At 34.2% G+C, this 26,818-nt stretch overlaps 1 protein-coding gene across 7 annotated transcripts in view; it reads left to right on the top strand.

Moving 5' to 3' along the window:
- The window catches only part of BRD4 (bromodomain containing 4), a 153,292-nt gene that overhangs the window by 88,492 nt on the left and 37,982 nt on the right, over positions 1 to 26,818 (top strand). For 6 of the 7 annotated variants that reach the window (XM_031947924.1, XM_031947925.1, XM_031947923.1 and 3 more), the window contains 7 exons: positions 1,713 to 1,999; positions 2,366 to 2,725; positions 3,965 to 4,093; positions 16,608 to 16,817; positions 17,795 to 17,994; positions 18,838 to 19,136; positions 21,516 to 21,626. In XM_031947924.1, coding sequence (XP_031803784.1) covers positions 1,713 to 1,999; positions 2,366 to 2,725; positions 3,965 to 4,093; positions 16,608 to 16,817; positions 17,795 to 17,994; positions 18,838 to 19,136; positions 21,516 to 21,626 — 1,596 coding nt within the window. The remainder of the gene's footprint in view (positions 1 to 1,712; positions 2,000 to 2,365; positions 2,726 to 3,964; positions 4,094 to 16,607; positions 16,818 to 17,794; positions 17,995 to 18,837; positions 19,137 to 21,515; positions 21,627 to 26,818) is intronic. The other variant, XM_023496979.2, reaches the window with a different exon arrangement.

The following is a 26,818-nucleotide window of genomic DNA, read 5'->3' as shown; positions in this document are numbered from 1 at the left end:
TCCCTTTTAAACTTAACTCTGTTGCTCATTAGAATATTTGGATGGTGCTACATTCCAATGAACTACATGGTAGAGGTGCTACTAGAACATCAAAAAGCAACTTAGAAGAATGGCAAAAATAAAATCTTCTGTATTATATGTTGATTTTATATACATTTGGGTGCATACATGCATTTAATTCTATACTCTTCAATTCTTAAACTAGGATGGCATAAGCTTAGGTAGAGAAGCATTCCATAATGTTCCAGAAGTTAGGAAAATTGGCTTTCTTTCCCTAGAATTGGTAGTGGAGAGGTTTTTCCTCCACAATATGTCTGCCTATAGAATTGGTTTAGATAAATTTGAACTAAATAATTTCTTTTATATTCAATATATAAATGTGCATATTACCCATTTCAATTGATTTCCTTCTTCCCTCTTTCTTCTCCCCTCCCCCCAGATAAAACTCTTAATTAAAAAAAGTTTTTGGGGAAAGCAACATTTTACTTTAAAAATTCTGAACTCAGCAAACTTCAGGCAATTGTGTAGAAGCTACTGTAGTAGCTACTAGAAAAAACAAGTAAAAACAGTGCTTGCCATCAAGGAACTTACTTCTGTCTATCAGGGAAGACAACCATAATTTGGCAAACTGTTTAGTATTCTCTGGCTCCTAATTAAGTTTTAATAATGAAAATTATGCATTTAATTGCCAGAGAGATCTCTTTTCTTAATTTTTTTTTAAATAACTGTCTGATTAAGCTAAAATGAACTTTGATTTTACCCATGCAGTTTACAAGAATATAGTGCTTTTAAGTAGAAATGGGAGTATAAAACTCCCAGGCTTTTATCCAAGACCAGCATTGAAGGGGAACAGAAAACACTTAAGCTTAAGAAAAGCCTTGAAAAAGGAAATGTTTCCCAAAATAACTTCAGTAAATTTCTTATGAATTCACCCTCATTTTTATACCCTTAAAATGCCCAGTTTCCTCCAAAGCATAGTTCAGGTGTTAACACTCATTTGATGCCTTTCTGAATTCCCACAGCTGCTTGAACTGGTCTTTTCTCTCCTCAACCCACCCACTCTCATCCTCCTCATCCGCCTTCTCCCCCATACCCCACTAAAAACCAACATTGTATTTTTTACATATATATATATTATATACATATATATATGTTGTCTCTCTATTAGAATGTTAAATTTTTTAAATCAAGAATTCTTTGGTTTTTGTCATTTAATAAATTGTATTTATTTCTGCAAAAGCTACTGTCTCTTTTTTACTTGGGATATTTCCTCATCCAACTGATCCAAAAGTACTTTTTGAAATACCAACTTGAAGTGATAGTATTTCTGCATATAAAAACCATGCTTTCTTAAGGACGCTATTTTCTGCTCACAATCTAGACTAGACCTCAAGCAGCATGAAAGGATAATGAAATATGAAATAACCCTCAGGAAAGATTCTCAAGATCTTAGGGAAATAGTGACTTTCCTGAGGGGGGAGGTCACATATTTGTATAAAAACTTTTGTAAAATCATGCATGCTGCATTTTGCTATTGTCTTGAGTATTCTTAGAAATCCAGAGATTTAGTGTTGCATTTGAGCAATTTTTGCATAGTTACGTGTTGAGTACTGCTTGTATTTAGTATTTTTAATCTTTTTTCTTATACCTACAAACCAAAATTATCTGCCTTTTAATTGCATATAACCATTCTTTTCCTTTATTTTTGACAGTGACATCAAAACCTGGAGCCTCAGTGGTACCAAACACAACTCAAGCATCAACCCCACCCCAAACACAGACCCCTCAGCAGAATCTTCCGCCTGTACAAACGACTCATTCCTTTCCTGCTGTAACCCCTGATCTTATCATCCAGACTCCAGCAATGACAGTGGTGCCTGCCCAGACACTTCAAACTCCACCACCCCCACCCCCACCCCCACCCCCACCACCCCCCCAGGTTCCTCAGCCAATTCAGACACACCCACCCATCATTGCAACTGCCCCACAGCCTGTGAAGGTGAGTAACTTTGTTAATCAGTTAATAGAAAGTAAAATTAAGACATTTAGAGATTGTGCTCTTACCCTCCCAAAGTTCTATAATTCAAAAAATTTACTGATGATATAAAATCTAATAGTGTTAATATCAGTTGGGGTTTTTTTTCATAGCCACATAGACATTTCTTTTATCAGTAAATTGCTACTTTTTCTCCTTTTACCACCACATTTTCCATAGGTGTTAGGTTCTGAGGTCGTACATAGCAAGGATATCTTTAAAGTAGTAGAATAGAGATGGAAAAGCATTCTATCTAGCAGGCTGAAGGGGCTTTTAACTCAAGGGTGATCGTGTATTGACTCAATTTCTAATATTGTCATTTGTATCCAGACAAAAAAAGGGGTGAAGAGGAAAGCAGATACCACCACACCCACCACCATTGACCCCATTCATGAATCACCTTCACTGCCCACGGAACCCAAATCTACAAAGCTGGGCCCCCGTCGGGAAAGTAGCCGCCCAGTAAAGCCTCCAAAGAAGGATGTCCCAGATTCCCAGCAACATACAGTAGAGAAGAGTAATAAAGTGTCAGAGCAATTAAAATATTGCACTGGCATCATCAAGGAGATGTTTGCCAAGAAACATGCGGCCTATGCTTGGCCATTCTATAAACCTGTGGATGTAGAAGCTTTAGGCCTGCACGATTATTGTGATATTATTAAGCACCCAATGGACCTGAGCACAATCAAAGTGAGTAATTGTTTAGGTGACAGAAGTATGTAGACAATTTGAGTGAGGAGAACTAAGAACTAGGATAATTTAGTGGACTAGGACAATTAATTTTTTACCTGTTGAGAAATTCTTAATAGAGCTGCAGTTGCACAATGTTGATCTATTACTAACTAATATTTCACCATTTTGTTCTCAGGAGATCTCCTAGATGGACCTAATTCAATAATGTGGCAACAATATTTACCCATGACATTTTCTAGTATCTGGATAGTTATGCATAAAGTTGCTGGTTTCCAGCTTACCATCAGCTAGCTCCCTCTGCTGGCTATTTTGGGAGATATCTATTATAAAATGAGTTGCCCCTGTTTTGCTGATTTATCAGTTAATATTTTAGTCAGGTTTTCTCTCTCTTTTCTTGAACATGGGACATTGAGAATGGTACTTTTTTTTATTTTATTTTTATCTCTCAATGTGATGAACCAACTGGTGGTGCTTCAGTATATGTCTTGGATAGCTCACATTTTTATAATGATTATAAGACACATAAAGAGCTTTCCTCAAAAAAGCCATGTGAGCTGGCCTAACATATTTGTTAGGCCATTTATAATTCATTTTATAGTGAATACATTGGAAATTGGATTTATTTCATCCTATCAGAGCCAGGATTCAAACTCAGATCCCTTGAAACTTGAAGTCCAATATTCTTTCTATTGTGTTAAACTCTTTAAAGCATATTTCATTTTCACATACTTCATACTTTGCTTATACTTTGATTTTGCCCATGTTCCTAAATTCTTTTTCTGGTTATTTTTGTTGAATTGAGCATCATTATTTCAATTTTATAGGTATAGAATTAGGGACAGCAAGATAAAGGGACTTGCCTGTAATCAAATAGCTAAGTAATGGCCATGACAAGACTTAGAAATTATATTTTTTGACTCCTAATCCAGTTGTCATAGTTATCCAGAAGCATTATTATGCTGAGAAGCTCAGAGCAAGAACATAGAAAATTATTGTTATAGTTGTCTTTTTCAGTTGATTCTGTCCCGTACTATTGGAAATTCAAATGCAGAGTACTAATATCAAGTGTCAGGATAACTTAATGGATATTCTTTAAGGGTAAATTAAATATGCAGTAGAATTTGGCATGCTCCTTCAAAGTTGTCCTTTCCATTGGGCCTTAGGGGTGTTTTGCTTGTGTCTGTGTGTCTGTGTGTCTGTGTTTGCATGGTATTAATTGTAACAAATTTTCTTTAGTCTAAACTGGAGACCCGGGAGTACAGAGATGCTCAGGAATTTGCTGCAGATGTCCGATTGATGTTTTCTAATTGTTACAAATACAATCCTCCTGACCATGAGGTAGTAGCCATGGCACGGAAACTTCAGGTGAGGATTTTATGGAATGTCATATTAATGATTTCCCTGTTTAGTTTAAATAGATATACAACTTGGAAACAATTTTAATTACTCAAGAATTGTGAGTTTGAGTGATGGTGTTTTTTTTGTTTTGTTTGCCATAATGATTTAGATTTCAGAATGGGAGACAGCATGTAGGGGGAGCCACTGAATTTGAAACCTGAGAACATAAGTTCAGACCTGAGCTCAGCTGACCTTGAACAGAAAACACTTTACTTTTCTATATCTTAGTTTCTTTTATCTTTAATTGTGCTAGATAGCTTCAGAGGTCCCGTCTTCAAAATCATAATCTTTGGAAGTGGAAGAATTAGTAATGATCAATATGTGTTGAAATTTATCCACAAACTGATAGAGACTTGACCTCTCTTGTATTTATGGATTTGGGAATGGGAGGGTAAGAACTGGGATTAAAGCATAATTTTTACTTAATAATGGGTTATTTGAATCAATTGAATTCTACTTTTAAATTGTGTCTTTATAAAATAAATAAAAGTATTTTAAATCTGGGCATGCTCTGTCTAATTGGCTCTCTTGTTAATGTTCAAATCAAAATGATATATAGAAGAAGGGGTCTGCTGGATGACCTAAGTATTTGAAACTTAAAAAAACTTTGAAGTATTAGTGCATGATCAGTGCAGAATTCCCTTACAGCCACATTTCTATTTGACATGTAAATCTTCCCAAGTACCGAAAAATAGTTCCACTCTTGAAGCCCTCAAATAAATCCAGGTAGATTTGTCACCTATGTACATTCAGCCTTCTGGTTGTTTTTGTTGAACTCATAACTTAGCTAAATTGGTTCTTTAATGATAGATATTTCATCTCTTCTAGTGTTATTAAACACTAGAAATGGCCTACCAAATTATATATAGGGATCAGAATTTTGAGGTCTTGTTGACTTAGAACATTATATATTAGCCTTAACTATATTATATTTTATTTGATTATTATTTAACAGTTACATATTTAATTGGTTTATCCACAGTCTGGATATGTTCTGGGTCACTGTCTGTGTTTGACACCTGATCTATCTTGCTTTGCACATGACAGTCAGTCAAATCTTATATTGAGTTAGACTTAATTACTAAAAACCCAGTCACATTTACATACATACATAGGACTAATAAGAAAAAGGGTTTAGGTTTTTTACCCCATCCTCATCTTCTAAATTGTTCTAAGAAACATCTACCACCTGGGTATCAGTGTGTAGTATATGACCACTTTCCCAGATACTTCTAGACTTATCCTAGAAGTCTGAGGCTGCATATGAAGCCCCTCTAGACATATAAGGGAGGCAAGATAAGAATTTAGATAGTAATACTCCCTATCTTTCATGCATTTCCTGTTGCAGTGATTTTACCTTGATCTTGTTTTTATTGACTTTTATTTGAACGTTGTTTAAACTAGGTATGTTCAGGAATTATATTTGAAAATATTAAATAGTTTTTTCTTTATCTCTTCAGATACCACAGTTTAGAAACTTATGCTGTGATAGATCATGTGTATTTCTCTTCCTTATTTGTCAAAATTCTGTATACAAACCAGTATTTAGCTTTTACTTTCTTGGAGAGACCAATATCATCAAACCTATCCCCTTTTACCTCATTCACCAGGAGATTAGCTTTTTTCTAGGAGTAAAGAATATTTCCTCCACCCCTGGCTTTTCTGTTTGTTATTAATTAATTTGCAGAATTCTTAGCTGATTTCTCTTAGCAACAATTACAACTGATTTTGTTTTAAACCTACAGTACTTCTCATTTAGTTCAGTTTTTATTAGCTCTCCTTGCTTACATGGAAACAGGCTTTTTTTCATTGCAGGATGATCCCTTAGAGGTCTTCTAATTCTAAATGCAATGACCTTTGAAATAATAATCCAAAACATTCTCCTTCACTTTTCAGATGAATAACTGTAAGGCTTTGAGATGATGTAGTCAGTGGTCATGAAGTTACCAAGGAAGGTTTAGGACCCTTATTTTCTAATTCCTAGCCCATTGTTCTTTCTTACATTATTACATCACTGCATATTGTCTCTGGTCTCGTCCTGGTTGAGAGAGGGATAAACTTTATTCCGTATTTCAGAAGTGTTTATTTTCCTATACAAATAAAATTTTAATAACAAAATATAAATTGTTTCCTATTAAAGTGACATTTAATGGATTGTTAACTGGCTATTTCTCATACCTGGAAGGCTCTAGTTCTTTACTTCTGCCTTTTACAATCCCCAATTTCTCTCAGAATTAATAAGTAATACGTTAATGAAATTAATAAGTAATAAAATTGATTTTTATCAAATCTTGGATCTTTATTAGGTAAACCTCTGAAAAAAGGCCTATCATAACATTAATCAAACCTCACTCATATTTTAAGCATTTACAATTAGACTACCTTCTAAGAATTTGAATTTACCTACCAGTTTATAGTAGGAAAATATTTCTTCTCTTTAAAGTGTTTTGTGTTTTTTTATTAAAACCATAGTGTTTTTCCTAGAATTGAATAGAAGTCCTCATAGAGATGAGCAAAAACCCATTAGGTATGAGCTAATTTGTGATTGATGTTAATTACTGCCCATGATTCACCAGGGCTAGAGTAAAATTGAAAGCTTTGGGGTTTGCGGAGATTAAATGGGGATTGCTTGCCCTCTTAGAGTCCTTTTTCCCAGCAAATTTTTTTTTTTGAGTACACATTATTTTATGAATCATGTTGGGAGAAAAAAAAATCGGAACGAAAGGGAAAAACCATAGGAGAGAATTTTTTTTTAATGGAAAAGTGAACATACCATATGTATTGATTTACATTCAGTCTCCTTAGTTCTTTTTTTGAATGCAGATGGCATTTCTGTCTATTGGGATTGCTTTAGATCACTGAACCACAGAGAAAAACCAAGAGTGATCATTGCACATTCTTGCAGGTACTATCTACAATGTATTCCTGGTTCTTGTGTTTCACTCAGCTTCAGTTCATGTAAATCATTCCAAGCCTTTCTAAAATCATTTTTTATAGAACAATAATATGATGAAAAAAAATTAAAATCATCATCATCATCATCATCAAAAGTGAGTCTGAATTAGGAAGATACTGCTTTCATAGGTTTAGCTTTTAAGGAATGTTATTAACATTACCGAAATAGAAAACTTTACATGCTTATTAAAGGCATTATTTGCTTATAAAGTTTTTAATGCAAAATTGTGTCTTTTTTTGTTACCTGTATCATTTTGTAGCTTTTCTCTTATCTGAGGTTGTAGTTAGTATGCTGATTTCCTAGAAATCTGCTGACATTTCTTAACTTTCTCAATGTGTAGCTAAACAAGTGATGGCTCTTCTCTCCTATGGAAAGATAGTATTTTAGCTAAAGATATTGACAGAGTATAGAGGAAAGTTGAAATTTCTATTTTTGGACTTTTATATGACTGCAAATGAAGCATTGGTTACAAGTAGAAATTGTTGATCTTTTGATACTTTCAGCCATCATTGTATCTACTTACTATTATACAAAATTTTACTTTGTTGACATTTGAAAAATAAATGAGGAAAGACTAATGCTTTCTACCTAATTTGTCATTGCCTCAGATAAATATGTGTGACCTTTTTTGTTTTTGTAAAAGATTGTTTAATTTTGAACTTAAAACACCAAATAAAATGAGATTTCTATATTCTTTAGCAGCTCATTTAAAAAATTATTCTCAAGACTGCAATTTTAATCATATAAAATTATTTATTTTCAGTAGCAAACCCTTCTTTGTTTGATTAGTTGCCTTTCTGGAATTGTAGTTATTTGGTGCAATTACTTTTAGTCTTCTACACATATGTGCAATTTGTATATGAGAAAAGGGGGAAGTGAAGTATCGGTTCGGTACTTACTGACTTGTCATTACAGATTGTTTTATGTTATTTTTCTACAAACCTTTTTAGCTTTTCTTGGATAGAGGGTCATTTTCTCTTCCAACTCTTACAATTTGGGTTATTGTAATAAGCAGGAAGTTAACTATATCCAGGTTTCTAGATATATGAAGGACAGAAAACACAAATTGTTTTTCTTTCGTGTTTACCCTGCTTCTGTGACCAGACTTTTTTTCCTTCAGAAGTGCGGCCATAAGATTTTCCAGAACTACATGGCTCTTATTAAAGTTCTTTGCAGGAATGAAATAGTGTTCGTTAAATGCTTACAAATACTTCATTTGAACTATATGACAACACTGTTGTTATTTCCATTTTACAGTTGAGCAAACTGAGGCAAACAATTTAAGTCGTTTGCTCAAGATTACATAGCTAATGAATTACTGGAAATGCTGATCATCAAAATTTCAGAATTCTTTCAAGATTTCAGAAATCTTTCAGAATTCATTGTTGCACTTCCAGCAGCATGAGTTACACTCATACACTGACAGGAGAAAAACCTGCTTTTGAGCAATGACATGTCCTCATATGGAATTTTCTAAGAGTCACTTTACATATTTTGTTTGTGCACATACAGGGAATTTGAGGGACAGTGCATAGGGAATATGTGGTATAGTGCATACTTCAGAAATTCATCAATTGTCTCTCTGTAGGTGAATAGCATCTTTCATCTTAAATCCCTTGAAATTGTCTTGAATTGTATTATTAATCAGAATAACCAATCTTCATTAATTAATCATCATTGTAATATTGCTGTTCCTGTGAACAATGTTCTTCTAATTCTGTTCTTAAATACAACAAAGATGATTAACAGAGAGTTGAAATTCAAGATGTGTACAGTAATAATATATAAGCACTTAGCTGCAGATCTGTTAGTGGTCCATTGCTGGATCAAAGGCTATCCTCAGTTTTATAGCATTTTAGACACAATTCCAAATTGTTCTCCAGATTCCAGCTCACAACTCTACCAATAGTATGTTAGTATCCCTATTTCAATATCCCATTCCTCCTCCTCCTCCTCCATAAAGTATTTTTCATTTTCCTCTTGTCACGTTAGCCAGAGATGGTACCTCAGTTGTTTTAATGTGCATTTCTCTTCATCAGATTGCTCGCTTTAATTTATTCTTTTGAAAACTGTCTATTCATATCCATTGAGAATAGCTTATTTTTATTAAGTTGACTTAATACCAGATATACATGTATATATTTGAGAAATTAGGTCATTATAAAAGAAAATTAGCAAAGCTTTTAATAAATTTTTTATTATCCTTGTAGACAACAAAAAATATGGACTATAGATGATAGTATAAATGGGGTGTGTTCATAAATGATTTCATGATAAAATTCAAAAGAATAGTTATTAATGGTTTTTGCAAAGTAATCTATATTTAAGAGTCCTGGCAATCTATTCTTAAATCTTGTGCTTTTCACCATATTTATCTGTATTTTGGAAACAGTCACATTCCCATCAGTGACATGCTTATCAAATCCAAAAAGGCTGTGATTAATACTTGATACATTGAATGAGAATGTCTGCATCCAACAGGCTAGAAGTCATGAAATTTAAGAAAGTAAATGTAAAATCTTTTTATAAAAGCTTTTAATTTTTCCAAGTCATGCAGAGTTTTCAACATTCACCTTTGCATTATCTTGTGTTCCAAATTTTTCTCCTTTCTTCTCTCCTCCCCCACCCCCAGATAGCAAGCAATCCAATATAGGTTAAACATGTGCAATTCTTCTAAACATATTTCCATATTCATCATGCTGCGCAAGAAAAATTAGATCAAAAGTTGAAAGAAAAAAAAACACAAGAAAAACAAAAAGTTGAAAAAACTATGCTTTGATCCACATTCAGTCTCCATAGTTCTCTCTCTGGATGCAGATGGTTCTCTCCATCCCAAGTTTATTGGAATTGTCTTGGATCATCTCATTGTTGAAAAGAGCCACGTCCATCAGAATTGATCATCGTATAATCTTGTTGTTGCTGTGTACAATGTTCTCTTGGTGTTCTACTCACTTCACTTAGCATCAGTTCATGTAAGTCTTTGCAGGCTTTTCTGTAATCAGCCCTACTCATCATTTCTTATAGAGCAATAATATTCTAGTGCATTTATATATCATAACTTATTCCACCATTTTCCCAGCTGGTGGGCCTCCACTCAATTTTTAGTTCCTTGCCACTATGAAAAGGACATGCAATGCTTGCTGGTGATTTTAGATAGGTGCAGCATATCAGTAAATATAAAAATATTAAAGTAAAATCAATTTCACAAGTACAAGATGAGAGACACATAGTTACACAACAGTTTTCTTTGTGTAATCTGGGAATTTAAGTGAATATAGCTTTTAAAAATATAATATGTTCTTAGCCTAAGGATTAAGGTAACAGGTGGTTGTTCAAATAAATTTTAAAGTGGCATATTAATGCTAGATATTACCATTGTCCTCATCTTCCTCATTATTATTTTAATTGGCATATTCTCAATATTGAGGACATGATGATGTTTGCCATGGGAACTCCTTTCATTGATGGTTAAATGACTTGAGAGTTGGTATGACCCCCCCAAAAAAATTGTCACTTGGGTAGAATAAGAAGGGAAACTCAGGAGCAGGTAGGTGGCACAGTGGATAGAGCACCAGCCCTGAAGTCGGGAGGACCTGAGTTCAAATATGTTCTCAGACACTTAACACTTCTAGCTGTGTGACTCTGGGCAAGTCACTTAACTCCAATTGTCTCAGCCAAAAATATATAAATAAAGAAGCGGCGGCAAGCTCACATTCCAACAATATGGGTGTATATTTTGAAACTTTTTAATGGTACTTTATTATACTGAACTTTACACAGCAGAACACAGACAATTCTTTATGGTACTGAATCTCTATTTCATGCTGCCTGCTTTTAATTATAAAAGAAAATTCTATACTTTCCTTTCAAAATTATTGTGCTAATCTATGCTTCTACTTGCATTTTCAAAAATATTAATACTGTGACACCACTGTGTCACAATGATATCCTTTTGGGATAACAATATTCTGAAGTTTTGATATTCTGATAATCTTAAAAAATATTTTTTATTATAAGTAGCGTAGTCAAGCAAAATTAATCCATGCGTAGCTATGTCCAAAAAGAAAACTTTTCTGTACATCATGTCCATGTCCTTTCTTTTAAAACGTGATTAATATGGTTTACCACAAGTTTGCTGGAGACATGGTTCATCATTGCATTAATAAGTCTTTCTTCCGTCTTTTTTTCAAAGAAAGTTGGTTTCTGTTCTTGTTGTTTTTCAATTCACTACATTCTCCATATTCTGTTCACTTGACTTTGTATCGGTTCATAGTTTCCTGGATTCTGTAAAATGTATTTATTGCTTATGGTACAGTAATATTCTATTGCATTCATATCCCAAATTTTGGGTGATTCCCTAATTGTCTTAAGAAATAATCTGAAGCATTACTTTATACTCAAGATTTTTGCTTTCCTTTTTCCTTTTTGTAAATAGGAATTTTGTTTAACTTATGTCTGTTTCTTTTGCAGTATTATGTGTGCGTGCATATGTGTGTGTTCAACATACCTTTGGTCAAAATTTATATAAAAAGTTTATATAATATTGAAATTCATCTGATACTTTATTTCCTCTATGTTTTTGTTTGTATACTCATCACCCAAATTGTGAAAAATACTCCCTTATTCTTTCTTTCTATACTTATATAGTTCTTTCACCTATCCATCTCTTTTAGTTTTCACAACAGAACTAATCTGCCCAGTGGCTTGTTTTTAAAAAAATATAAATTCTGTCAAAGTCCTTTAAATACATTAAAGTTTTGAAAGTAAACTTGTTTCTTGTTTCTTGTCTTCTCATCAGATGTTAGTAATATTAACATTTTCTTTTCTAGGTTTGATTGGACTCTTAAGAATTCCTAGTCTTTTCTCAGTTTTATTCTTTTTATTAGAATGGTTCAAAAATTACATTAAAGTTCCATTTTTCCCTCTGTAAGATTATAGGATGTTATTCTCGATTGTGTTTCTGTCTTTGACCCACTAGAATATTGTCTTCCTAGATTTCTTCTTATATGGTAACTACTGCTAGTTCTTGTGTATAAATTTGAATTTGAAACTCTTTTTTTTCCCCTTCTCCTATCTTCTCTTTCTTCTTCCTTATTCCCTTTCAGTATTTTCTCATTTTGGGAACTTTGGATCTTGGCTATGATATCCCTGAGACTTTCACAAGATGATCTTGTTTTTGCTATCTTATTCTAGTACTTGTGTGCAGATTTCCTTTGTGATTTTTCTAAAAATCGTGTCCAGGGATTTTCTTTTCCCTCTTTCTCCCCCTTAAAAAAAATCCTTTCCTTGACATCTTTTCCAGGTCTGATATTTTGGACTTGGTTGTTTTGGCTTTCAATTGTCTTGCATCTTCTTCATTCTTTTGATTCTGTTCTAATATTTCTTGCTATCCCATCGAGTCTCTGATTTTTGTTTGGTCTGTTCTAGTTTTCAAGGAATCTTATTTCTTGGGTGAGATTTACAACTTTTTTCTTCTAAGCTATTCTTCTAATTCTTTCCTCTGAAATTTGAATTTTTCTTCTTTATTTTTTTCTAGGCATTCATGTCATTCTTGTGGGAAATCTAGTTGTTGGTTGTTTTTTGTTTTTTATTGTTGGGGTTTTTCCTTCCTGTTTAGCCTCTTTATATGTTTTAGAAGGCTTTATTGGGTCATTAACACATTATTTATGGAAAATCTAGTTGTTGGTTATTTGGGGGTTTTTTTGTTGTTGTTGTTTGGCCTCCTTGTAGGTGTTGGAGAATCCTACTGTTTTGTGGTTATTTCAGTCATTTCTGACGCCAGCACTCAGGATAAACAGGGTTAAATGACTTGCCCAGGGACCATAGCTAGAAGATTTCTTGAGGCTGAATTTAAACTCAGGTCTTTCTGATTCTGGTCCTGGTGTTCTATCCCTTCTACTTCTGTTTACCTCTGTTGAATGATTCCACAATTATTATGCTGCCCCAAAAAAATCAGATCAAAAAAAGAAAAAAAGGAGAAAGAAAACAAAATGCAAGCAAATAGCAACAAAAAAAATGTATATAGTTTCATTTGGAGTTGTTCATTTTCTGTGTATCTTTTTCTGGTTAGTAATTGACACTATGTGGCTACCCCTCACATGATTATTCTTTCCTATTTTTATACATTTTCTTTCTGAATACATCTAAATGTCATTAGCCATTTAGAGTTTTATGTGAATATGTTTGGTTTTCTCCATGAATTTTTTTTTTTAAGGAAATAAACGAGAAAACTGAGAAAATTACTGTTTCTGAAAGCTTTCATACAAGACTGGATAGGGAACAACTAGGACCTCAGTTTGAAGTTAGCCTGGCAGGCACTTATTATAAAAAGGAACCAAACCATCAAGGTCAGACCTTTGGTGATGAAATTTGTGCTTCATTCAAGTTTGGTATTTACTTGGAAGAAGACTGTAACTTATTCCCCACAGCTCCCGAGGAGATAACTAGGACCAGAAGGTGGATGATACAAGGAAAGAGATTTTGAGCACTTCTCAGTTAACATTTAGAAATGAAATACCCTGTTTCAGATGTTTTTCCCCATAATTAAATTTTAATCATTGTTTGGGGAGAGATCCAGGTTTCACGAATTTGTTAGGAGAGCAGCTGAGAGTCTTTGATCCAATAAAAAATAAATGACATTTCATTCTTCACTATGTCATCATCCATTGCCATTGTGCACTTTTCAGCTCCCTATCCTGAGGCTACAGTGGGGAAATAGCCTTCTTTTTAAGATGAAAATGTGACTAGAAAACCAGCCCATTTCTCTCAACCTCTCTGCTAAATTTCTGAATCATTTACTGGATTGCAGAAATGGATTTGTGTTTTTGCAGTCAAGTCAGCTTGGTTCTGATTGCAGAACTGTTTTTGCTGGGATGAGGTAAGCACAGAGCATAGGTGGATTCTTCTGCTCCCAGCACTGTTGGCAGTTCATGTGTTGACTCTCACAATCCAGGTGTGTTGTGATTTTTAGAGTATATGAATGGACAGATATAATACAAAACCTAAAGATGCCACCTATGAGCAGCAGTGTTTGGCTCTCATTTTCTCTTAGAATCTCAGGGTTGCAAATGTCAAAATCTTTTCTTCCAACTTCCCATTAATTTGTCATAGGTGATTATTATTCAACTTCTGCTTGAATAATTCAAATGACCAAGGAACCATTCCATTTTTGAGAAGCCTACTTATGAGAAGAGAAGTAGCATAAAACATTAAGAGTTGGAGCCTGGAGGAGACTTGGATTCAAATTCATTTCTAACATTTAACTAACTTGTAACTCTGGAATCCTTATGTGAAATAGTGATTACTCCCTATACTCAAGGAGTCATAGTGAGCATAGTGCTTTGTAAATGTAACATATTATAAAATCAAGACAACCAAAATTAAAGGTATAAATATCAACCAAGGGTGGATAAAATTTTCTATTTAACTGTGACAGAATCCTACAGAATCATTAACTGACATAATTAATAGCTTTAGCAAGTTGGCTAGAAAGGAAATTAATCCATAAAATTTTTCAACATTTTTGTATATAGTACCAGTAAAAACTTCAAAATAAGTAAAAAAAATATTCAGTAGTTAAGGTACCATGGTATTTATATAAATACAACTATCTATAAAATAAATACATTATAGGAATAAAAGAAAGAAGTAAATAAATATAGTAATTTGATGTCCATTTTAGCATGGGCTAAATTGTGATGAAATTGGAATTAGATAAGAAATTACAGAATGGAGAAAATACTAATAAAAATCTTGCTATCCAAATTATATTGGTAGATACTGGAGACATGAGATATGAATAGATTTCAAAATATTGCAACAAAATGACTACATGAAAATATGTTCCATCTCACAAGTTAAGACAACCTTCCAGGTTATATCACAGCATGCAAATTGGCTTAGAAGACAAGCAAAAAAATAGGAACTATCACTATTATATATTTAAGGAAGAACCATGGTGAACTGATGTTAACAGCTGAATGGATCACTCATTGTGGATAGCAATGCTAATTTAGATAAGAAGAGATGTAAACTTTCTGTGCCTAGGAGTTCAAATATACAAAGGTCTATTTATAAAAATATTCGAAGCAGTGCTAGTGTTTTAATGGTATCCAAAAAATGAAACAAAATTGCTCTCTGATTATATAGTCATAAAAACTCTTGTTACATTGCTATAATCTAATATATCTGTACAGAGAGAAGTGAATTTAACAAGCAGGATGAATAAAACATCGTATATGTAAACAATTGGTACAACAGTGTATATAAAAAACTTCTCTAAAGGATGAATTCTTGGAAAAAACCACTGAATGTTTTAAAGAACTAATAATAAAATATACTTCCCCTCTAGAGGCAGAGTACTCTAGATATAATAATAGTAATAATATATTGTGGGCATTTGAGGGGTTATAAAATGAATTTTCTTTTTACATTGTATGTACATAAGGAAGCTGCTAAATAATAGCTTCCTTGTAGTAATTCCAGATATGTTGCTTTATAATGTACACCCATTGTTATCATTAACATAAAATATTAGCAGGGAACCCTGTATTCTCCATGGTGTTTATGCTGTAACAGATGCTACTAAATGATGATGGACTGTTCAACTATGTACCTGATAATTGGCTGTGTCTGCTATTCAGTATATTTTGTATATAGTCAGATGTGTATATAGATGTATAAATGTAAGCTCTTTGATGGTAGGGACTGTTTGGTTTTTATCTTTGTATCTGCAATACAGTTCCTGGCACATGCAGTAAATGTTTGTTGATTGATTTAGTGTCTTCATTTTACCAAGAATACACTGTGAACCTGGGAATTTGAGCCCAAGCTTCCACACTGTGCTACCACTAGAGCCAGACCTAGCCACAGGTGTTACCTTCTCTAGTGCTCTTTCCTGGTATACCTCACTAACTCCTAATCATAACATATTTTCAAAATTATCCTTTTCTACCATTGCCTAGGATATCAATATGGGAAGCAGGAGCCCAAGTTTAAGGAATTGCAGCATTTCCAGGATTGTGTTAGCATCACTTAATGATGCTAAAAGTACAGGAACATTTTTCAGGAAAGAAGCAATTTAGTTCTATCATATATTTTCAATGTATGTTCCTTAGTTTTCATTAATTGATAACAGATGAGTATAAACAAGTAGTTTCCTGGTAAGTAACCTCATGTGAACACATAGCAAATTAGCACAATTTGCTGATAGCAAGTCCAAGTGTGAGAATGAAATCAAGAGCAAGAAAAGTTTGCCTGTGGGCCATAGCCACAAGCCACTTCTTTAATGCCTATGTTTTAGTGTGAGACATTTCAAAAAACTTTTGCCAGATGATTTAATTTTCCATCCTACTCTTGGCTCAATGTTGTCTTTCATTCTGAAAGAGAATTTCATAGGCTTCTCACTCTTCTGTGCGTATTTCTGATAAGAACTCACCACAGCTAGCTAGCTATTTGTTCTCTTAGTTTGTTGCCCTTGAGTCTGCAAACCCAACTCATTAATTGTAACTATTTTCTTCCATTCAGGATGTATTTGAGATGCGCTTTGCAAAGATGCCTGATGAGCCTGAAGAGCCAGTGGTTGCTGTGTCCTCCCCTGTGGCACCACCACCTACCAAGGTAGTAGCTCCACCTTCATCTAGTGACAGCAGCAGTGACAGCTCCTCAGACAGTGACAGTTCAACTGATGACTCTGAGGAGGAGCGAGCTCAGCGGCTGGCAGAGCTTCAGGAACAGGTACTGGCATTCCAGCTGATGACTGCTAACTGCTAGCTGAATCTGGGATTAATTCTTTGGGTAGGGGTGACACAGAGTGAACTCCTCCTAAATGGAGAGAGTTTTTTATTCCATGAAACTAACCATAATGTTTCTTAACTATCTCACAGTCTGCAATATTTTTATATACTTTTCAGATTGCTACTCTGAGATCAAGTTAGGAATACTCTTCTAAGATTAAAATGGGATCAATGGGAGTGTCCTTAGAAGTTAAGTCTAGTGCTTCTTAGCCTCATAAGTAAAGCCTTTTCCTCTCATGTTAAGCAGAATTCAAGAATTCTTTGGTATGACTTCTAGGGAGAACATATTTTTTCAATGTCATGAATACCAAGAAAGCATTTACCCTGGTTACCCTATAGCATTTCTGCTATTCCACCAAAGATCCATGTCTCCATTATACCTTCTACTCTGTTACAACTGTGATTGACTTACTACACCATCTCTGTATCTCCTGTGCTCTTTTTAGCCTTTCTTTCTGATAGCTTTCAAAATTCATTTTTGTAAAACTTTGTGTTCTAAATTTTTCTCCTTCCTCCTATACCTCTCCCCTCCCAAGACAAAATCTGATAACAGGTTACATTCTAATATGTTCTTTATTTTCTCTCTGTTTGGTCCTCCTAGGGAGAGTGAAACCAATTCAGAGTTCTTTGAGCATTTACTAGAGCAAAGAAAATCCCATCTTCTTGAGAAAAAACCTATACCATATTCCTCATCCCAGTTCTAGTTGGAATGTCATTGTCCCCTTTGGCTTTTGCCACTTAACCAAGCTCCTAAATAGGTTACAAATTTCAGTTATTATTTTTATTCTTCCTCATTTCTTGACATCAAACATGGCTACTTGTATTTAGACTTTTCTCCGTCTGATTCTATGTAAGATCAGGACAGAGAGAAGAGCATATCATGGAAAATATTTATGATAAACCTCGTTTGTCTCTTAGCTCAAGGCAGTTCATGAGCAACTTGCTGCACTCTCCCAGCCTCAGCAAAACAAACCAAAGAAAAAAGAGAAAGACAAGAAAGAGAAGAAGAAAGAGAAGCACAAAAAGAAGGAGGAAGTGGAAGAAAACAAGAAAGGCAAAGCAAAGGAACCACCTCCCAAAAAGGCAAAGAAAAGTAACAGCAGCAACAACAATGCCAGGTCTGTGACTCAAGCCACTGGAAGGAAGAGAAAGGAACCTACCTTGAACCAGGAGAGCCCTATCTCTCATACTGGGTGGTTGATTTTACAGACTCTTTCTTTCGCTTTAGTTTTGGCTAGTTTATCAGTTATCACAATTTAGTGTTACTAAGGTTAACTTGAGGAAATCCCTACTAGCCCATTAACCGTTGACTGCAATCTCCCTATGATTACCTTCCAACCCAGAAATCTAAAGAATTAGAGGCTCTACCTCCATGGCCTCTGGTTCAGTTGGTCATGAGTTTGAGTGACCATTTGTTGATATGCGGGGAAGAAGGGGCAGGGTTTATTCTTGTTTAGTGGTCCTGTTGAAGTAATTTTTGGGTTTTTTTTGTTTGTTTGTTTGTTTTGTTTTGTTTTTGAGAGTTTCTTTCACCCCAATTCTAAAATAACTACATATTGACATGATTTTATAGCTTGAGCTTTCATTGCATTTTTCAGTTGCATGCCTATTTGTTTTTAAAAGATAGTAATTGAAGTACCAACAAACCTGAGTTCATAAGTAAAATGGTAGTCAGGTAGAGAAACAATTCAGGAGGTAGCCCTTCTAACCTCTTGAAGAGTCTCTCCTGAATTAGTTATTAGGTGGGCTATTTTCACCTGTTAGTCAGGAAAGAAAAAGAGTTAAAAGTTAAGAAGTTACGTACATTTGCCTTAGTGGATAAACAAGCAAAAAGCCCCTCACACTTGTCAATGTAGTTTCTATAATGACAGTTTAAGATTGAATCATTTAGATTGTATTAAAGACTCTGCTTTTTTCTCTTCTGTGCCTTCTTCTAACAGTATGCCACTTTGTTCTTTAAGTAGCAAGAAGGAACCTATGCCTGTGAAAAACAAACCCCCTCCCACTTATGAGTCTGAAGAAGAGGACAAATGTAAGCCAATGTCTTATGAAGAGAAGAGACAGTTGAGTTTGGACATTAACAAGCTTCCTGGTGAGAAGCTGGGTAGAGTTGTCCATATCATCCAGTCCCGGGAACCCTCACTGAAAAACTCCAACCCAGATGAAATTGAAATCGACTTTGAGACATTGAAACCTTCTACCTTACGAGAACTAGAGCGCTATGTCACTTCATGTTTGCGGAAAAAGAGGAAACCTCAAGGTACCTTTTCTAGTCTTGCAAGTATACCTATCTGGGATGACAGACATATAGAGCAAATGAGATCACAAACTAGAAATGTCATTTACCAGTCAAGAGACAGTTTTTTGTTTTGTTTTTTGGTGTCTGTGTGTCTTTTGCTTTTTGGGGTCTCCTCTTTCCCAGAGATTCTACCCCTTCTAGCCTCTTCAAAAAGCCCTGTGTAGGGACATCTGAACGTGCATGCACCCTCATTATATATAACTCCACGGTCTGGAGCTTAGTGTTATATTCTGATCTTCACCATAAATAAATATTTCACTATTTTTTTATGTTTTGGGGGGACTCTCTGCCAATTAGGTATTAAATGACTAGCCTGACTTAATTTTTTAAATTCGCATCTTCTGTAACTAGAATTTTTGAATTCAGATTCATTTTTGGCTTAGAAATATCTTTCACAAGAAAAAGACAACTAGTAACCATTCAACTATAAAACAAGCCTCACTAAAAGGACTATAGCTAAATTTTGTTTTTTGTTTTTGTTTTTTTTTTTATTATAGTAACTTTTTATTGACAGAACCCATGCTAGGGTAATTTTTTTTTACATTATCCCTTGCACTCACTTCTGTTCCAATTTTTCCCTCCCACGTTCCACCCCCTCCCCTAGATGGCAAGCAGTCCTATATATGTTGAATATGTCATAGTATATCCTAGATACAATGTATGTGTGCAGAGACTATAGCTAAGTTGATGCATTTCTCTGAGAATTTATAAGTATCTTTTTGAACCTATTATTACAGTTCCATTTTGATCTTAATAATCTGATATTCCTTTCTTCCCTTATATATGCCGCAAAATACCTTGAAACAGGAGGGGGTGTCATGGGCAGATGGACAATAAATGAATTGGCATGCAAGTTGCATGCATGGCATGCATCATTATAGATGTATTAGAAATTTAGCTGTCTTAATATTCTTTGTCCAAATCACACTACTCAAGTCAATAAGTATTTATGTATTTCTTGTAAGTCATCTAGGGGCAAATAGTTGGTGCATGAAGCTTATCTTCATGGGTTCAAATCCGGCCTCAACCCATCTTTGTGACTGAGCAGTTGCTCATCTGTAAAACTAGTTGGAAAAGGTAATGGCAAATCACTCCAGTATCTTTGTCAAGAAAACCCCAAATGGGGTTTCTGAAGAGTCAGATAAGACTAAAAGACCACTGAATTAAAAAGACAATGTATGCCAGCCATTATGCATACTTTGGGGATTCAAAGAAAAGTCCTCTCAAAAGAATCCCATTCCTTTTTCTCATAGAGCTCACAGTGAATTGTGTACAAATAAATGTTAGTAGGTATTTAGAAGCTACATGCTGATAATCTTTTATAGGGTTTTCTAAAGAAGTTGCTAGTGTTTTGAATTTTTTTAGGTTAGAATCTCAGCAATTTTATTGTCTTAACTCAGAGAGAGATCTTGCATTAATAAAGGCCAACATGATGACTCTCATCTCCTCTTTCCCTCCCCCACTCCAAAATTTTCTTGTTTAGACCCAGATTTTAATTTATTACACATACTAGTTATTTTTGTAATGTTTTTCTTGAAACCTTTAGCTTGATCCAAAGTTCAAATTCAAAATCATTAAAAATGATGATAAAAACTAATAAAGACTAGTTTTAAGAGGTTAGATTTCCTTTACAGTAGAGTCAGACGCTGACTTCACTTGTCAGACACAGATCCTGCTTACTGCACCAGCAACACAACAGGAATTTAAATAGTTCTCAAAATCATATCTTGTCTCTATCTATTCACTTAAAGTGTGGTGAGGCTTGCTCAAAATTTTTACTCTCTTAAAAATAGTAAATTGGTATTAGATTAAATCAAGAAAGAATGCCTGACCTGAAATTGCTGACTTTTTCTTCTATAGATTAGCTACCTTCTACTCTTCCAAAAGTATTTGATAGCAAGAGGTTTTAAACACTAACACAAAAAAAATTAAACTCTGTCTACACTGTAATCTTATTAAAATTTCTGAATCCCCAATGAAGAGACAATAATTTTGAAAGTTAGGGAAAGTATTACATATATACTTGGTCCCAGTAACAATTGCCATAATGTAAACTACAGTAAATGAATTCAGTAATCATAGCCTTAGCTGAAATTTCTGTATCATCTTATTTTGGTTCTCTTAAGTTTTTTCAAGGCAATAGTGCCTTTGGGCTTTTTTTTTTTTTTTTTTTTTTTTAAGACTTAGGCTTCCTTTTTTCCTAAGTAGTTATTTATAACTTGATTGAAATGTCTACCTTCCTATCAGTTTATTTAGAAAGGTACACATTTAAAAATGTACACATTAAAAAGTATTGTCTCTATTCTTGTTGGACACAATTTTCCTATTGTCTTGTTTCAGCTGAGAAAGTGGATATGATTGCGGGGTCCTCTAAGATGAAGGGATTTTCATCTTCAGAGTCTGAGAGCACCAGTGAATCCAGCTCTTCTGACAGTGATGATTCAGAAACAGGTTAGATCCAGCTTATTTAAAAGCTCCCAATCTTTAAAACCCTTCATATGATCAATACAAATGTTTTCAATACTTTCTTGATACTGCTTTTCAGAGGATGATGATAATAGAACAGGGACAGTAAGTAAACTGTTAATTCTTTGTTTGTGACATTAGAAACCCGAAGTCTATCACCAGCTCCCTGACAGATGATTTCTCCCTGCTGCCAGCTATAGGTCAATTTTTATAGATCAGTTTTCTTAAATGCCATCCTGCTTGTTAGAGAACTCCTAGACTCTTATTTTTTTTAAATTGCCTTACATAGGTTGGGAAAATAAGGCCTGTTCTGCCTACTTCACAGAATCATTATGATGGTATATGGTCAGTCATACAGCCCTGTATTATAAACATGAGATAATTGTCATCATTAGGATAATGATCAAAATATGTCTGCTGATTTTAAGTCTGGTGTCATTGTATAGAATATTGGTACTAGCACTTGTGGTGAAGGAGATTGCCATCATAAAATGTTTGTTAAAAGTTAAAAGGGTCTCTGTACAGATAATATTATCTGTACATCCCTGAATTCTGTACCCTTACTTGCATCCCTCCATTTTACAAGGGATAAACTAAAGTCCAAACAAGACGATAACTACAGCAATTGTTTCAGTAGGGCTACATATGGCAGGAATATATAATAAGTGATTCCACAGTAGGTGACAAGCTCAGGAATAAAGAATGTATTTGCACACTTTTAAGTTTAATCTTTATTATTAACATTTTTTCTTATCATTTTATGAAGTTAAGGCATTCAAAAAAACCAATAAATTAAACTTGATTTTGTAGCATGTGCTGATTTCTGAGTAATAGATGGCTCTCACTGAAAATTGAAGCATCAATTCTCACAAGCTGGTTCAGCACACTGTCTTCTGAATAAGTAGAAATCATTTGTATGGCCATGGACTCTGCCCTCATTCTTATTAGACATTTGGTAGGCCATCAACTGCCCCCCTTTTTCTGTCTTCAGGTCCTAAGTCACTATATTGAGCTCAGCCTTTGCTTATAGCCAAGTGGAGCAAGGTAGTTTCTATCAAACGCAAACCGTACCACTCAGTAGGTGTTTCATGAAGACCTCAGCATAACTTTGAACATATACAGTTCAACATATAGTTCAATTTAGTGGCCTTAGGGTAAGATAAGAGCTGTCCCCCAATTGGTGAATTCTTCATTCTGGATAATCACTACTATAAATAATTAATTTTTAATAGTGTTCGTATTGTTTTCTTATTAGTTTATTTACCATAAACCATAAAAGAAGAGAATTTCCTTTTATTGTTGAACAGGAGAGGATTGTATATCAAACCATGAATGTCTTATATAGAGCAAGCTTTTATTTTTAGACATAGAATAAATTCAACATGTTACCATAAACTATTAGTACATAACTTCAGTGAGACTCTCATTTGTTTGCTAAACAAGCCTTCTTTTGTGCCTCTATTGCCTCTTCAATTTATTTCAGATTATTTCAATATTTTTCATCTCTCAATCCTAACCAGTTCCTTGTAGTTTGATGCTAATATAATTGACCTAACTTCCTGCTTCACTGGTAACACTGAAGCCAGCAGAAATGGATTCTTTTCACTTCTCTTTCATTTTTCAGTATCTTTCCTATTCTTCAATCATAGATATTTTCTCCTGTTCGGAGACTAATTCCTTTGATCCATTTCTTTCTGACTCTTATAGGGACTTCTGATATTCATTTCCTTTCTCTTGTTCATCTTCAACGTCTTTGCCACTGGCTTCTTACCATCTGCCAAACCGTTTTTCCAAAACCTCTTCTGTACCTGATGCCTCCATTTCTCACTGTTCACCCTTTTTTTCAACCTCTTTCATTTTATTTTAATTTATCTCTACCATTTTACTGACATTGCCCTCTGACAAAATCCGTAATTTCCTTTTCTATCTCCATTTTTCATGACCTCTCCAACTCCCACATTCCTGACTTGCAAAATTTCTTTTGCTAAATAGTAATAGGTCATATAATTTTCACTAGGATTATGTCAGTACCCTCCTCATTAAACTCTTCTATTCCTTTTTTACCATTCCTTATTTATCTCATTTTAGTAGATTTTTGATGATAACAATCCTGTGCTCAAGAACCTTTGATTGAAAACAAAATATAAATTCTTTATCCTCACATTTAAGGTCCTCCACAATATGATTCTCACCTACCTTTTAGCTTTATTTCATACTATTCATCTCAAACTCAGTTGCAGGCAAATTATAATGATAGCTGCCCCCAGATTTAACACTCAATCTCTCTATATTTTACAAATCCATGTCCTGTGCTTGCATTCTACCTTATTTCTATCCCTTAGAATCTTTGTTGGGTTCTATTTCTTTGGAAGCCTTTGCTCATCCTCCATCTTTACTTCTATCCATTTGTTTTCTGTTCATAATTCTCCTTGTTTTCCTTGTTTTATATATGCTATATTCTTTGCATGAAATTTAAGCTCTTTGTTGAGGACAGGCAGAGAAAGTTTTTTAATTCTGGATAACTAACATTTTTTTTAAAACAAGAAGTTTTAAAAGCTAATTGTTAACATTATAGCACCACCAAAATACCACATTTTGCTGCTTCTTATATCTTCACTTCTCCATTGACTGAATCATCTTAATGTGTGAACAGAGATGTTTCTCAAATTTCTACTGTCATCCCTTTTCTCTTTTTTACATTATCTTGCCATTCTCATTCACACTTAACATGTCAGCTACTAACAAACAGCTCTGTGGCCCTTGACAAGTCAGTCAACCTGTCTGCTTCAGTTACTTTTAACTATAAAATGAGATTAATAGTACTGACTTCACAGGGTATTAAGAGGATCAAATGAGATAATACTTGCAAAAGTGCTTAGCCCAGTGCCTGGCACATAATTGATGCTATGTAAATGTTATTGTCTTCCTGCATCATCTTCAAAGGAACTAGGAGGAGGACAACAAATACCTCACATTCTGCATATTCAAAATTCTGTTCTTTACTTTTATCCTTAAAGCTGCCATTTTAAGCTTCTTTTTCCCCTGGTTATAGCTCGGATAATATCTTTCACTTGGTATTATAATGGTGACTCTTTGTTTTCACCTTCAGTCAATTACATTTCCATTAGATCTCAATACCTCCCAACATCATCATTTGTCATTACCCTAATAATGGTCTTCATATGCGACTCATTTGATTAGTTACAATATCTTCTTCCAAGATCTTCCAGCCTCCACTCTCGGGATTTTCCAAGATCCTTAGATCCCAGAAATTTTAAAATGAGAAGGTTGCACTAAATTACTTAGCATGTTCATGCTAACTTTAAAATTAGTGGATCATTTTAGATACCTATTCTATGCTAGTATTCTTACATACCCCTTCTTGGAAGTATTAAAAGGGTATGTACTCAGTCTTTTTTATAAATCTTTTATCTTACTTAGTACAGTATTTTACACATAAGCAAGCATTTAATGAATGTTTCTTTTATATTAACACAGCATCTTAGACTCTGTCCCTTTTTCTCCAGTTAAATAGCTCCAACACTTTGTATAACATAGGCCCTTGATCTTGCCTGAATTATTGCAACAGACTTTCAGTCTGTTCTATACATAGCTGGCAAAGTAATTTTTCCAAAGGGTTGGATCACACCACATACAGTCCCCATTCCCACCCCTTTCATTAAACTCAAGAAAATTCCTCTTAGCTCTAAGTTCAAATATAAAATGCCATTATATATATCCCTTCATAACCTGCCCTCTGCCTGTCTTTTCAGTCTTCTTATACTTTACTTCCCTCCACACTTAGCTACTTCCTATTTTCAGACATGACAATCCCATTTCCTGTCTTTGAAGTGGCCATGGAATATTCTCCATTTTCAGCTCTTCCTCTTAGTTTCACAGAGTTCCTCTTAATATTTGAGCCAAATTCCTTTTTTCAGGAAGTATTTCAGAATCTTTTCAATAGCTAGTGTCTTCTCTAAAGTTAATTTCTGTTTTCTTTATATGTATCTTGAATGTACCAAGTTATGCACATATTATCCTGCCTCATTCAAATTATTTCTGGGAGCACAGAAACTAGAGGTTTTTTTGAGCTCTTTACAACACAGGGATTGTAGGGAAGCCCTAAAATAAATTCCATTTTCATGATCTTGATCCAAGGTGGTCTCTGAATGACTTCTTTAACAATTGAAGATTTTTATTTTTTATTTTTTTAATATTTGATTTTTTTCTTTATTAAACTTTTCATTTTTCAAAACACATGCATGGATAGTTCTTCAGCATTAACCCTTGCAAAACCTTGTTTCCAGTTTATTCTCCCATATTTCCACCCCCTCCCCTAGATGCCAAGTAGTCTAGTATATGTTAAACATGGTAGAAATATATGTTAAATCCAATATATGCATACATATTTATACTATTTTCTTGATGCACAAGAAAAATTAAACTAGAAAAAAAATAAATTCAAACAACAACAAAAAGAATGAAAATGCTATACTGTGAGCCACACTCAATTCCCATTGTCCTCTCTTTGAATTTAGATGGCTCTCTTTACCACAAGACCATTGGAACTGATCTGAATTGTCTCATTGTTGAAGAGAGCCATGCCCATCAAAATTGGTCATCATATAATCTTATTGTTGTCATATACAATGATCTCCTAGTTTTGCTCATTTCACTTTGCAACCAATTGAAGATTTCAGATACATTTATCTTCTTTTTCAGTATGTCATTGATCCCTTATGTCTCCAAATTATATAGTAATGTTGTTAAGCCACTATAAGTCAAACTCCTTAAACCTTACTGTAATCTTGTTGTTCCTAAATTAGAACATACCTTCTTCTGATACCAGCTCTGTCAAAAAGATTCTAATTTCACTCAGGACACTTTCTGTGTAACCAGTTATTCGTTAACAAAATAGTTTTTTTTATCCTTATTTATATGAAACTGTATTTAAATAGCATTTAAATGAGGTATATAATATGTCTGTTAGTTCTGATGTGGTACAATCCTTAGGAATGATATGAACTCTCACCATTGCCAACCATATCACATAGAAAGGAAGTTGCCTCATTATTCTATATTAACATTTCCCTTCCTGTGTTACCATCATGCTGTTACTGGCATAGATGTAATCACATGCTGGACCCTCCCTAATTCCTCCCAAACATTGTACTTGC

This window comes from Sarcophilus harrisii, chromosome 1, assembly GCF_902635505.1.
Source record: "Sarcophilus harrisii chromosome 1, mSarHar1.11, whole genome shotgun sequence".
NCBI classification, from domain to species: Eukaryota; Metazoa; Chordata; class Mammalia; order Dasyuromorphia; family Dasyuridae; genus Sarcophilus; species Sarcophilus harrisii.
The sequence above is the reverse complement of the archived record's forward strand: the minus strand, read 5'-3'. Positions and strand labels throughout refer to the sequence as shown.